Source organism: Dendrobates tinctorius, unplaced genomic scaffold, assembly GCF_039654945.1.
Source record: "Dendrobates tinctorius isolate UK_male_01 unplaced genomic scaffold, ASM3965494v1 ptg000070l, whole genome shotgun sequence".
NCBI lineage: Eukaryota > Metazoa > Chordata > Amphibia > Anura > Dendrobatidae > Dendrobates > Dendrobates tinctorius.
This window is the reverse complement of record NW_027361738.1, coordinates 98,253,623-98,268,775: the sequence shown is the minus strand read 5'-3', so window position 1 is coordinate 98,268,775 and position 15,153 is coordinate 98,253,623. Positions and strand designations below refer to the sequence as shown.

Sequence of the window (15,153 nt, the reverse complement as noted above, 5' to 3'; positions counted from 1 at the left end):
ACGGTCTCTGAACTCTAGAACATAGGGAACGATGGGCATTCCGGTATCTGAGATGTCTCCCTCCAAATGTTCTTTCAGGAGAGTCAGAGGCCCACGGACCTTCCGGCTAAACAGAAGTTCGAAGGGAGAGAACCCTGTGGACTCTTGGGGAACCTCCCAATAGGCGAAGAGGAGATGTGGCAGGTACTTTTCCCAGTCTTTTTCAACGTCAACAAAAGCCCTCAGCATATTTTTTAGGGTTCCATTAAAGCGTTCACATAGTCCGTTGGTCTGCGGGTGGTATGGGGTGGTGCGAATGGCTCAAACACCACAGGTATGCCATAGGGACTGGACCAGATCTGACATGAACTGAGTGCCTTGATCCGACAATATTTCACTAGGAAACCCTACCCGGGTAAAGATGGTAACAAGGGCCTCGGCTACCTTTACTGCTGTAATACTGGACAGGGCCACAGCATCAGGATACCTAGTGGCATAGTCCACCACTGTCAGGATATATTTTTTCCCCGACCGGCAGGGGTGGGCCAGAGAACCTATGATGTCGACAGCTACACGTTGAAATGGTTCCTCAATTATGGGCAGGGATTGCAGGGGTACCTTATGTCGAGCTCCTGGATGCCGCATTCGCTGCCACACATCGCAGGTGCGGCAATAATGAGCTACCGACTGCGAGACGCACGGCCAGTAAAAACTTTGGGTGAGTCTCTTTTCAGTCCTTTTTCTCCCTTGATGCCCAGCCAAGGGGATGTCATGGGCCAGTTGAAGTAGCTGTGCCCTGTACTTCTGAGGGACAATGAGTTGCCTGGTCATTGAGTCAGGGTTGCCCTGGTCACTGCCCTTTGTTACACGATAATACAGTCCGTTTTCTCGAGTGAAGCCATCCCCATTATCTCCCATGTCCCCAGTTTCTGCCTTTCGCCTAAGGGCTGCTAAGGTAGTGTCACCCTCTATTTCTCTCCTAAACTCCTCTCTGTCCCAAGACTCTCCCAATGTAGTAGCAGCGAATGAATTTCTTACCGACTCTGATGCGGTTCGTGGTGGTTGCTCCCCAGTGAGGTCCGGATGACGTAGTGCTTGGAGTGCCTGTAGTCAGGTGACTGCTCCCACAAACTGGCACCGTAACTCTCCAATGTCATTCCCAAGGAGGATATCTGCAGGATGTCCTCCCATAACTCCAATCCAACACAGTTTTTCTCCATAACCATAATCCAAAAGCACAGAAGCTCGCTGTATATTTTTGCGGGCACCGCCCGCCAGGACAATGGGAATTCCTGGACCCTGGTAAATTGCCTCGGGTCGAACCACACGGGGGTCAGCGATAGTCAAGAATGCCCCCATGTCTCTAAATCCTGACACTTTGTATTCATCAATAAAGACATCCTGCAGGTGGCGTTGCTGTTGCTCTGAGTAGCTAAAGGACAGAGGCCGGAGTCCGTACACTCCAGGAGGAGTATCTATGGTGCCGTGGTCGGTGGTCCACTCTGGTGGGGGTGGTGGTAGCTCTTCCTCAGGCGGGGTGGAGTGCACAAGATGCACTGGACGAGGTGGGGCTGCGTTGGGCTCCCTCCGAATCCTGGAGGGACAGCCAGACTGCAAATGTCCGGGTTGCCCACACCATAACATCTCCTCCCCCAGCTACAGGATTACTTCAGGGCCTGTTGCGCCCCCAACGCCAGAGATCCTTCAGGGCTTGTTGTGCCCCAACTCCAGGATTACTTCAGGGCCTGTTGTGCCCCCAACGCCAGGAATCCTTCAGGGCCTGTTGTGCCCCAACTTCTCCTGGGTGCTGAGGCGCCCGAAGATCACAACAGATCTTCAGCAGCTGGGCCCAGCGGCTGCGACGTCAAAACAGCCACATCAGCGATGTCAAAGCAGCCACACCAGCAACACCGAGGGACGTCAGGAAGGATATCTTGACTTTAGGAAATAAGGACCCGTAGTTGGCCATTACGTGGCCCTATAATAGCCGGCCTTGCCGGGTTAGTCGCGTTCTCATTAAGAAAAGTGTTTTTATTGTTGTTGAGTCCCTGCGAGGACAATTGGTGTTACCCCTTTTGGTTGCTCAGTATAGCTCTAGCGGCTCCAGTTCATAAACTTTGCTTTCCAAAACAACACTCAGTCTCGTGTCTCGTCACTGCATCCTGTGAACCCGCTGTTACCTACACTCACCTTCCCATTTTTTGGGTGATTTAGGTCTATAATTGGCCGTGTGTTGTTTTGTTTGTTTGTTGCCATGGTTACACATAGGTCTGCACATTACCTGCAGGTACAAAATGAATTTTGTGTCACATGTTTGAAATACTTAACATAGATAATAAAGACATATTGTTAATTTATTTACCCCTTTCTCGGAGGTTCGGTTTCTGTCCCTGGGTCGTTTCCCAGCCATGAATGCCAATTGGAAATGTGATGTTTTCAGCCAAAAAATACATCCAATTTAGAAAAGTTCTGCAAAAGTGTTGGCGTCCTTCATCTCTGCCCTGTGCCAGGCAAAAGTGAGCAGGAATCAGGAATACAATTCCACTTCTGACGTCTGCAGGAATTTTATGAGATTTTTGTAATTTTGGGGTTTCTTTTGTTTCTTATGCAAATTGTCTCTTCAGAGAGGAAGAGGACTAGAACTCTAGCACCACCTATTGGAAGCAGCAATTCTAAACGTCAGTATCGACCCTTTAACGAGCCTTGTCACATGATTGTTACTTCCAATAGGTGGTGCTAAAGTTCTAATCCTCTTCCTCTCTGAAGAGGAAATTTGTATATTTAATTTCCCAGAGGAGCGTGCATGGCTTATAAGTCTCCTTACTCTGACATGCTAGGCCTGGCTTGTCACTCTCCACAAGGAGAAACGTTACCTCTTAGACTTTTGTTTCTTATTAACAGAGATTTTTTTATATCTTGTGACTGCAGTAATATACTTTATTCACTTTGATCTCCATTTTCTGTATTTCTGCTTTCTGGCAATGACTGGAATCATTCTCATTCAAAAACAAAGGCTAGAAACATGTGCACACCTAATGCTTCTCAGAGCAGAGGGTTTGTTACAATTGTATTCACCATAAACAATCATGCAGATTGATACATGGTAGAGGTGATTGAAATGATTGGCAGGAACCTGGTCCAGAGGCCACCTTGATAGTCCATGGCCACCGAACCCTGCAAACCTCATTCTACCGTCTGGTATCCCAGTATACAATCCATCCCAACAATCTTGCATAGTTTATGTTCTGACACCATATCCAGAGCACTGGACACCAGAGCTGGAGCGCTGGACACTGGGGCTGGAGAGCTGGACACTGGAGCTGGAGCGCTGAACACTGAAGCTGGAGTGCAGTACACTGGGGCCGGAGCGCTGGACACTGGAGCTGGAGCGCTGAACCCTGGAGCTGGAACGCAAGACACTGGGGCTGGAGTGCTGGTCACCAGAGCCGGAGCGCTGGATACTGGGGCTGGAGCGCTGTACACCGGAGCCAGAATTCTGGACACTGAGGCTGTAGCGCTGGATACTGGAGTCGGAGTGCTGGACACTGGGGCTGGAGTGCTGGACACCAAAGCCAGAGCACTGGACACTGGAACTGAAGTGGTGGACACTGGGGCTGGAGCATTGGATACCAAGGCCGGCGTGCTGGACACAGGAGCCGGATTTCTGGACACCGTATCTAGAGCATTGGACACCGGAACTCGAGCGCTGAGTACTGGAGCTGGAACACTGGACACAGGGAACTGATTTTCACTGCCCTATTAAAGGAATAGAAGAATCCAGGATATCTATAAAAAGAAAGATAGTATGGAAACACTTAGCTAACATAAATGAACTCAAGTGTCCAGGTCCAGATGAATTACACCCCAGAGTACTGAAGGAAATAGCAGATGAAATTTTTAAACCCCTCTCCTTAATTTTTGAAAATTCTTGGAGAAGAGGAGAAGTCCCAGAAGACTGGAGAAGAGCAAATGTTGTTCCTATCTTCAAAAAGGGGAAGAAGGTGGACCCAGGAAACTATAGGCTGGTGAGTCTGACTTCTATACCAGGAAAGATCTTTGAACAAATTATTAAACAACATGTATGTAAGTACCTAGATAAGAATGAAGTGATTAAACAGAGTCAGCATGGGTTTGTAGCTAATAAATCATATCAGACTAACTTAATTTCCTTCTGTGACAGAATCACTGACTGGGTGGATCAGGGAAATGCTGTAGGTATAGTATATCTTGACTTCAGCAAAGCAATTGACAAAGTATCTCACACAATCCTTATTAAAAAATGACTAAGTATGGAATGGACAAGGCAACTGTTAGGTGGATTCATAACTGGCTTAGTGATCGGAACCAAAGAGTGGTGGTAAATGGCTGCAGTTACAGTTGGAAGAATGTCTCAAGTGGGGTACCACAGGGCTCTGTCCTGGGCCCTGTATTGTTCAACATCTTTATCAATGATTCAGATGAAGGAATTGAGGGTAAACTGATTAAATTTGCTGATGACACAAAGCTAGGAAGGATAGCTAATACTAGGGAAGAGAGAGAGAGGATTCAAAAAGATGTAAGTAAACTAGAGCAGTGGGCAGCAACTAACAGAATGGTTTTAACAGGGAAAAATGCAAAGTACTACATCTGGGCAGTAAAAACGAAAAAAGCATATATAGAATGGGAGGAATAGAGCTAAGCAACAGCACATGTAAAAAGACTTGGGTATACTAATAGATCACAGACTGAATATGAGTCAACAGTGTGATGCAGCAGCAAAAAAGGCAAATGCAATTCTAGGATGTGTTAACAGAAGCATTCAGTCTAGATCACGTGAAGTCATTATTGCCCTCTACTCCTCTTTGGTCAGACCTCATCTGGAATACTGTGTCCAGTTTTGGGCACCACATTTTTAAAAACGACATCAACAAACTGGAGCAAGTTCAGAGAAGAGAGACCAAAATGGTGACCGGTCTGCAAACCCTGTCCTATGAGGAGAGGTTGCAGGATTTGGGAATGTTTAGCTTGCAGAGGAGAAGACTGAGAGGAGACTTAATAGCTGTCTACAAATATCTCAAGGGCTGTCACATTGTAGAAGGATCATCTTTATTCTCATTTGCACATGGAAAGACTAGAAGCAATGGGATGAAACTGAATTGGAGGAGACACAGATTAGACATTAGAAAAAAACTTTTTGACAGTTAGAGTGATCAATGAGTGGAACAGGCAGCCACTAGAGGTGGTGAGTTCTCCTTCAATGGAAGTCTTCAGAGGCTGGAAAAACATCTGTCTGGAATGATTTAGTGAATCCTGCTTTGAGCAGGGGGTTGGACCAGATGGCCCAGGAGGTCCCTTCCAGCTCTACCATTCTATGATGCTATGATTCTAGGGCCAGAGCGCTGGATACTGGCTGGACCTGGAGTTCTGGACATCTAGGCTGGAGCGCTTCACTCCGTCCTTCTCTGCATCTGAGCTGGACCTTCCAATCACAGCAATCAGGGCAGGGCATGTTGTCACTTTGTGTCAGCACAACAAGGGATAATTACACACAAAAAGAGAAAGGGGGAGAGAAGAGGAGAACAGAGAGAGATGTAGAGAGAAAACAAAAAGAGAACGAGAAAATGAGAGGGAAAAGAGGAGAGGAAAAATACATGTAAAGAGAGAAGAGAGAATAAAAGAGAGAACAAGAAAAGGAGATGAAAAGAGCAAGATAGAGAAAGAAAAGAAAGAAGAGAACAAGAGAGTGAGATGGCATTAGAAAGAATGAGAGAGAGAGATGAAAAGAAAAAAAAAGTTGGAAAAGAGAGAAATTAAAAACAAGCAATGGAAATAATACGAGCAAGATAGAAAGAGAAAATAAAGGCGATAACAAGAGAGATGGCATGAGAAAGAATGAGAAAGGGAGAGATGGAAAGAGAGAACTCAAAAGTTGGAAAGCTAGAGGGAGAACAAGAGAGAAAGGGAAACAAAAAGAGAAAAGAAAAGAGAACAAAAGAGGAAGATGGTAAGGAAAAGAAAACACAAGAGAGAGAAAAAGAAAGAATGAGGAAGAGAGAAACAAAGAACAAAGGAGAGAGAACAAGAAAGATGACAAGTGGAGGAAGTAAGTGAGAAAGGAGAGACAACAGAGAGATGAAAAAAGAGTGAACAAAACAAAGGGAAGGGAAGAGAAAGCGAGAGAGAAAAAGAGAATGAGAGGGAAAAGAGGGAGAAGTTTCCATAGATTGTGTCCCTCAATCACTGGTGTTTCCTGCTCTGTGACATATTTATTAAAGGACCACTGTCCCCTCACTTGTGGTATACCCTGTAGGTGTATCATTAGTGCCTACTTCTGGGACTAAACAGCAAAACTATAAAAAGAGGACTTAAAAATTCAAAAACAGCAGGAAAAAAAGGCAGCGGTGTTTACCTGCCCAGGCCTCCAAACAAATGCAGGAGGCCTGGATCCATGTAGTTAAGATGGCGGCAACATAGGTGCAAAAATACCAATGAGACAACCACTCTCGGCCTACCAATCCATCGAGGGGGTGGTTGCTTGGTAAATTAATGCACAATAGAGGCCTTTAACGGCGCTTGTCATGTGACAAGGCTCATAAAGGGTTCACATTGACTATTAGGAATGCTACTTCCAATAGGTGGCACGTGAGTTCTAGTCCTCTTCCCTTTTGAAGACATAATTTGCATATGTAATTTCCCAGAGGAGTATTGCAAGGCTTAAAAGTCTCCTTACCTTGGCATAGCAGGCTTGACATGTCACTCTTCCACAAAGAGAAACGATACCCTTTGGATCCCGATTAGATGCCTCTCACACTGCTAAACCAGATCGCACACTTTGCACTGATGAGGGGCAGTACCCCGAAACACAGTGTCTGCAAATTGAGATTATGGTTTTGACTTTTATCCTAAGTCGTGTGGCAAGGTTTGTTGTAAAGTCGAAATTGACTTTTAAGATCACTACTTCCAATCGGTGGCATTAGAGTTCTAATCCTCTTCCTCTCTGAAGAGACAATTTGCATAGTTTGTAAGAAATCACATCCTTCAAGAAAGCACGTAAAGTACAAGTTCTACAATCTAATTCTCGGTCAGTGTACAGAAAGCAGACTCTTCTTAGGGAATTAATTCCAGTTTCTTTTGTGGTAATGTGACCATACACTGTGCTGAGAGGCTATACCTGGGGCCCCCTGCTGCCGCACAACGTCCTGGGACCACCAGCTGGATACAATGTTACTATCTGTTATTGGGAATCTCACTGACAATGGAGAAACATTTTGGATGATTATTGGACATTAGGCAGACTGTAATGTGTACTGTATATTGATGTGCTCTCATGCCACTGAAAGCGCTCATGCCGTAGATGGTAGTGGCACTTTTTGGAGCACACCATAGCTTGCACCACATGAGGGAATACTGTGACTGGCAATGTATGGTGGCATTTTTGGCTAACAATGCATGAGGACAAACTTCAACTGGCACAATATTTGGATAGAGTATGACAGAAATGGAGGCATGCTATTGAGAGCACTTTAGGGGGTTACATTATGAATGGCAAAATATGGCAGCACACTTGGTTAGCACTGTATGTGGACACTATAAATGTAACATTTGGCTAATGTTGTATGGAGGCATGCTATTGTTGGGTCTTTATGGGTCACACTATGCTTGGCATAATATGAGCGCTCACTATGGATGGCATTCTATGGGAGCACACTTGGCTAATGTAGTAAAACGGTATTCTATGGCTGGCATTGCATGAGGGCACCAATCTGGCTGGTAAAGAATGGAGGCATGCTATTGCTGTGATCGTGTGAGGCACACTATGACTGGTGCTCTCTGGGAGCACGCTTAGCTTGCGCTGTATAATACATTCTGGCAAAGTTATACTCACCTTCTACCCATTCCATTAAAGCACTTGTCCCCTATAAAAAAAACCCAGAAAATAATAAACTACCATGATACTTATCTTACGCCCATTCCATTGAAGCCCTTGTCCCCTGTAACAATAGAAAAATAATATACAACCACATCCCTCATCATACCAAAGTGAAGATCTGCGATATACGATATATGGTTTACAACCGTGATGCGACCGTACAGGGCTGAAAACCATGGGAGAATGAGGTGCTGCGAGCGCAGCTTCAGTGATTAGATGTGACATCATCCAAGTTACTGCAAGTCACTGAGGCTGTGTTCTCAACGGCACTTTACTATGAGCCGGTAGGATAAACTGCGGTTTCCTAAATCAGGTCCCTGTGTGCACCATGGCATCATGGGAACTGTAGCTCTCTGACCAACGACAATAATCTTACCGCCGAACAGAGCCATTGGTGTTTCTCATACAGATGACAGCGTGGGAAACACTTAATGCTCAGGGTGCCGAATCCGAGCACAAATTTCATGGATAAGTTTGTGTTCGGGATGGGCCCAGAACTTTACTGTTTGGGTTCACCCATCTCTAGTGAAGATATCATGGAATCTGGTAATCCCATAATTTTTTAGACACTTAGCCACTCATCCCATGACCAGATTTGTTAATAAAGCAAATGCAAAACTATGATAATTGTCAGTCCTGGGAGACACAATGCATTGTGGTGTTGTATCAATACCCCCAAAAGACAAAGAGCTCCCTTTCATAAGAGACAAAGCCAACCCTGCGAGTTCAGGTTTAGCACATTTCTTCAGTTAACCTTTTTATTTTATGTGATCTTATATACTGTATTGTTTTGTCCATTTTGTAATATCTTTGTATATTTTTTTATAAGCAATGCATACTTTTTAGGCTAAATATCTAAAAAAGTAGCAGCTCTGCTCCTCTTGCTCTGTAAACCGCACCCCTGACAATATGCTCTCTGTAACTGGTGTCCAATCGGCCTGTATAAAGGATTGGTGATGGCAGCTAGTTCCTTCTGTTATTGTGGAATTTGGCCGTGACCGTACCGGGATATATATATTCCATGAGTTGGGATTGGAGGTGTATATACTATACATTCAATCAATGTGCGTTTCCCAATAACCGGTCTAGTAGTGAAAACAACTATGGTCTCGTCCATCACTCGTCAGTCAACTACATAATTGTCCTGATGATTGGAGGCAGTGAATTGCTCTTCCATGATGCTGTGCATACTCTAATATTGCCATCTCCGTGTGTTTTTCTACCATAGCTCCCAAGCAGCACTCCTGCTGTCTTGAGGTTATATTAGACTCATATTTTTCCTTCACTCCTTACATCCGATCCCTTGCTCGCTCATGTCATCTGCACTTCAAAAATTTAATAAATAAAAGTATTCAATCTTTTCTTACCTTTGACTCAGCAGAAACTCTACTGTCACTTTTTATCATTTTTGTCTGAACTACTGCAGCTCTCTACTAATCTGTCTTTCCCTTCTCCAATCTATCATGAATGCAGCCAGGATAATAATTTTATCCAGCCACTACACTGATGCCTCCTCCCTGTGCCAGTCATTGTATTGGTTACCCATCTACTACAAAGTACAATATAAACTTATCTCTCACCCACAAAGCGATCCACAAGTCTGCACCTCCCTCCATCTACCACCATACCTGTCCTATCCACAGATCTGCACTGCCCTACATCTCCTCCTCATCTCTGTCTACCACCCTACCCATCTTCTCCACAGTGCTGCAGCGCCCTACATCTCCTCCTCATCTCAGTCTATCATCCTACCTCTCCTCCCCATTCCGCTAATGATCTGAGAATAACACCACCTATAATCCGAACCTCCCACTCCCATCTCCAGGACTTCTTTCATGCTGCACCACTTCTCTAGAATACCCTGTCCCTCACAATCCGATTAATTCCCAATATCCAAAGTTTTTTTTTAGCATGCCTTAAAACTCTTTGGACGGGCCTATCACCTCACTAATCTCACTATTCCCTTCCATCCTTTCATAGCTTTCCCTTAGAATCTGGCTAGTGGCCTAATTAGAGTCACATAGACCCCAGGGAAAAATTAAGACCTGGGCCCCCATCTCCATGGTGGTCAGATGTAAGAGCCTTTGTAGCATTCTAGATCCTATAAAGACATACGTGTAATTGTGTCCCATCATGGCACCTTCTTGTATTAATCTCCACCATTCTGCCACCTTCTTGCAATAATGTCCCACATCCTGACCCCTTTCTGTAATAATGTCCTCCATACTTGCCCCTTTCTTTAATAATGTCTCCAGTCCTTGCCTCTTTCTTTAATAATGTCCACTGTTCTTGCCCCCATCCTGTATTAATGTCTCTCATTCTAGGCCCCTTCCTGTTATAACATCCCTTGTTGTAGGCACTTTGTTATTATAATGTCCCCACATCCTGGTATAATGTCCCCCATCATGGACCCCTTTCTGTTATAATGTCCCTCATCCTATAATAATGTCTGCCATCCTTGGTCCCTTCCTTGTACCCAATTCCTCTATAATGACCACCATCCTGGACCACATTCAGATATAATGAAACCCCATTTTATTATAATGACACCAATTCTAGTATCCTGGGCCTCTTCCTAGTATAATGTCCGTTCTGTTTTCCAAAACATAAAAAAAAAATATTTTTACCTTCCTCTTCTCCCATGACATGCGGCGTCCTGTTCAGTAGCTTACTTCACTGTGCCGGCATGGGAAGAGTATGACGTCACTGGCTTGCGCTGCTTGTGAATGGCTTGCCGAAATCAGCTGCCAGCCTCTGATTGGCCAGCGGCGTGTATTGAGGCGCAGGGAGCTGTAGAGTCCCTACGCTGTAATATACTTGAGCTGAATGTGCGTCCTCGGCGGATGCACATCCGGTTAAAGTAGGCAGTGGTGTCGGCGGGCCCCTCTCCTGCACAAGCTTGGTCATGGTCATTGTAAAGGAAGCAAGGCCAGCTCACCGGCAACCACCGCAGGTGCTCAGAACTCCGTGTAGATCAAACGTGGAAACCATGAAAAAGAAAATTTGTTCCAGCTCCTTAAAAGCAATCTTGATTTATTCAATCCATTTTAAAATAGAAAATGAGGCAACAGGCTCTCCAGAAATGAGCCAACAGATGGGAAGAGGCGACACGTTTCGATCAGTAACGATCTTTGACGAAGATCCTTCACTCTTGGTCTGTGCCGAATTATGTGGCCCCAAGTGATTAGAACAAAAATCTCTGTAAGAGTGAATGGATGGGAGCGCCAGTGTGTAGGCAAAAACTGGGAAATATCCAAAGCCGCCAGATCCCATCGATCATGATGGCACGTGACAACGAAGGGAATACCCAGTGGCTGCGGACCTCATTGTAAGGAAGAGCAGCGTCATGTTGTTCAATCCATGATTAACTCTACATCTTATGATGACTACTGCCCCCACCATCGTAAATGACTGTTCTGCAGGAAGACAGGTGTAATTGTCCCGTGCGGAGATCTACATTGAGATATTTCCAGGAAACATTGTAACAAGGAGCCTCTACCTGCCAGTCTTCTGTATTCCCCCCAGACCTTTACCTTTAATGGGTTATATTTTAAGAACCGAACATTTTGATGACTTAGTAGCTTCGTTCCTGAATGTCTATGATTTTTCCTTCTCAGAAAGTAATAGAAATTGACTGAGCCACTTTTGGCTGGGATTACACAAGATTGTTCTTTCATTTTTTTTTTTACCATAAGTGCCTGAGAAATGACTGTAATTTTCAACACTTTACACAGAATCGAAGAATGAGGCTCAACATGCGGACAAAGTATAGACTGTGACTGTGACATGACCGCGGTGGAGGATGATCGGCGGAGATGACGCAATCCGCCCACCACGTTGAAGTGTCACCTGTTCTAGTTTAGAAGCTAATATAAAGTTTGTAAATTCCCAAAAACTTTTCTAATGGTTCATGGACTAAATTCTAGGAGCTGGACTGAGTGTCTCTTGTGGAGAAGACAAAATTCAGATTCCTCCTGGCACCATCCATCTGAAAGGCGGTGAAAGAGGAAGTCTAATGATGGGGCAGGACTTCTGGACCGTTTGGGGAGCGCTTGTGATGTATCCAGATGTCACAGTGAAAAAAGATCTGATCTGTAGGAAGAAAAGGAGTGAAAGGGTTGTTCCTGGTCAGATGTAACTCCTTAAGTGTCTACTTTACAATTACTTGTTAAATTATTATAGTGGATCCATTGTGTAGGACTATTTGTCATAAACATTGGGTAAAAGGTTTCATGATGTAATTGATTTAAAACTTTGTTTATGTTCTCAGATGGCCGTGATGCACCCATACTGTCTGATCAAGAAGGAAGAGGAGGCTTGTGCAGAGAAAATCCAGAGATACGAGGCTGAAATGTGGAATGATTCGCAGTCAGGTAATTAATACTCATAGAGTATAAAAAGACCATAAAAAATCAGTTGTGTTAGAAGCTTTAATTCCCGGGACACCACTAGGACTATAGCGGCAGGTTTGATATTGCACGTTGAGTACTGGGGCTGCGGACTGTGTGAGGAAGATCTCTAGGAACAATGTCCACAGTCCACTCCGTCATCCTGCCCGGGTCGTACTGCCATAACGATTTCTACTTTCAGCAACAGTTTTTTATTATTTCTCTCGAACAGGGCCGGCCCGAGAGATCACGGCGCCCTAGGCGAAACTATTTTGTTGCGCCCCTACTATTCTTGGCAGTAGATGAAAACTTGGGATATAAATTTAGGAGCAAAATAAACCACAACAACAATGATTAATTAACTCTCTCCTAACTCTTTAATCTTCTGAGAAGTTGTATAGGACAAATATATACAAAGTAATCAATAACACAAAACAAAAACGACCATAGGTAATTAAAATTTTTGCTTCCTTGCCTTTTTTTTGAAAAGGATGACACTAAGTCACCGAGATTAATTTGTTTAGCAACTTCAGATTCTATCGAAATTGTTGCCAACCCAACCAACCTCTCTTGCGTCATATTTGCCCTTAAATATGTACACTTTTCTTTCCATCCCTAAAACTTTTTGCCTTTTGAAAAGATTTTTTATAATTTTTTCTATTTTTTCTCTGGCGCCCCCTTTCGGTCGGCGCCCTATGCGGCCGCCTAGTTCGCCTATACATTCGGGCCGACCCTGCACTCGAATCAGTGTGTGAATGACACTTGACAAAAATCAAGATATTCTCAACTAATTAAAACATAGTTTAGTCTTTTCTCATATTCTTAACAAGAAAGTAAAAAATAATTCTTACACATAACCCAAACAAAGCTTCCACGCTAAACTAACCCAGCTACTCACAGTGTATCCCAGGCTATTCTCATATTCTCAGCTACTCATAGTGTAACCCAGGCTAATATCATATTCTCACCTGCTCATAGTGTAACCCAGACTATTCTCATATTCACAGCTACTCATAGTGTAACCCAGACTATTCTCATATTCTCAGCTACTCATAGTGTAACCCAGGCTATTCTCATATTCTCAGCTACTCATAGTGTAATCCAGGCTATTCTCATATTCTCAGCTACTCATAGTGTAATCCAGGCTATTCTCATATTCTCACCTGCTCATAGTGTAACCCAGGCTATTCTCATATTCTCACCTACTCATAGTGTAACCCAGGCTATTCTCATATTCTCACCTACTCATAGTGTAACCCAGGCTATTCTCATATTCTCACCTACTCATAGTGTAACCCAGGCTATTCTCATATTCTCACCTGCTCATAGTGTAACCCAGGCTATTCTCATATTCTCAGCTACTCATAGTGTAACCCAGGCTATTCTCATATTCTCACCTACTCATAGTGTAACCCAGGCTGTTCTCATATTCTCACCTGCTCATAGTGTAACCCAGGCTATTCTCATATTCTCAGCTACTCATAGTGTAACCCAGGCTATTCTCATATTCTCAGCTACTCATAGTGTAACCCAGGCTATTCTCATATTCTCAGCTACTCATAGTGTAATCCAGGCTATTCTCATATTCTCAGCTACTCATAGTGTAACCCAGGCTGTTCTCATATTCTCACCTGCTCATAGTGTAACCCAGGCTATTCTCATATTCTCACCTGCTCATAGTGTAACCCAGGCTATTCTCATATTCTCAGCTACTCATAGTGTAACCCAGGCTGTTCTCATATTCTCACCTGCTCATAGTGTAACCCAGGCTATTCTCATATTCTCAGCTACTCATAGTGTAACCCAGGCTATTCTCATATTCTCAGCTACTCATAGTGTAATCCAGGCTATTCTCATATTCTCACCTGCTCATAGTGTAACCCAGGCTATTCTCATATTCTCAGCTACTCATAGTGTAACCCAGGCTATTCTCATATTCTCAGCTACTCATAGTGTAATCCAGGCTATTCTCATATTCTCACCTGCTCATAGTGTAACCCAGGCTATTCTCATATTCTCACCTACTCATAGTGTAATCCAGGCTATTCTCATATTCTCACCTGCTCATAGTGTAACCCAGGCTATTCTCATATTCTCACCTACTCATAGTGTAACCCAGGCTATTCTCATATTCTCACCTACTCATAGTGTAATCCAGGCTATTCTCATATTCTCACCTGCTCATAGTGTAACCCAGGCTATTCTCATATTCTCAGCTACTCATAGTGTAATCCAGGCTATTCTCATATTCTCACCTGCTCATAGTGTAACCCAGGCTATTCTCATATTCTCACCTACTCATAGTGTAACCCAGGCTATTCTCATATTCTCACCTACTCATAGTGTAACCCAGGCTATTCTCATATTCTCACCTGCTCATAGTGTAACCCAGGCTATTCTCATATTCTCACCTGCTCATAGTGTAATCCAGACTATTCTCATATTCTCAGCTACTCATAGTATAACCCAGGCTATTCTCATATTCTCAGCTACTCATAGTGTAACCCAGGCTGTTCTCATATTCTCAGCTACTCATAGTGTAACCCAGGCTATTCTCATATTCTCACCTACTCATAGTGTAACCCAGGCTGTTCTCATATTCTCACCTACTCATAGTGTAACCCAGGCTATTCTCATATTCTCACCTACTCATAGTGTAACCCAGGCTGTTCTCATATTCTCACCTACTCATAGTGTAACCCAGGCTATTCTCATATTCTCACCTACTCATAGTGTAACCCAGGCTGTTCTCATATTCTCACCTACTCATAGTGTAACCCAGGCTGTTCTCATATTCTCACCTACTCATAGTGTAACCCAGGCTATTCTCATATTCTCAGCTACTCATAGTGTAACCCAGACTATTCTCATATTCTC

At 43.9% G+C, this 15,153-nt stretch overlaps 1 protein-coding gene across 2 annotated transcripts in view; it reads left to right on the top strand.

Moving 5' to 3' along the window:
* The window catches only part of ADCYAP1R1 (ADCYAP receptor type I), a 357,068-nt gene that overhangs the window by 147,747 nt on the left and 194,168 nt on the right, over positions 1 to 15,153 (top strand). For both annotated transcript variants that reach the window (XM_073582199.1, XM_073582200.1), the window contains exon 3: positions 12,159 to 12,261. In XM_073582199.1, the coding sequence (XP_073438300.1) occupies positions 12,159 to 12,261 (103 nt within the window). The remainder of the gene's footprint in view (positions 1 to 12,158; positions 12,262 to 15,153) is intronic.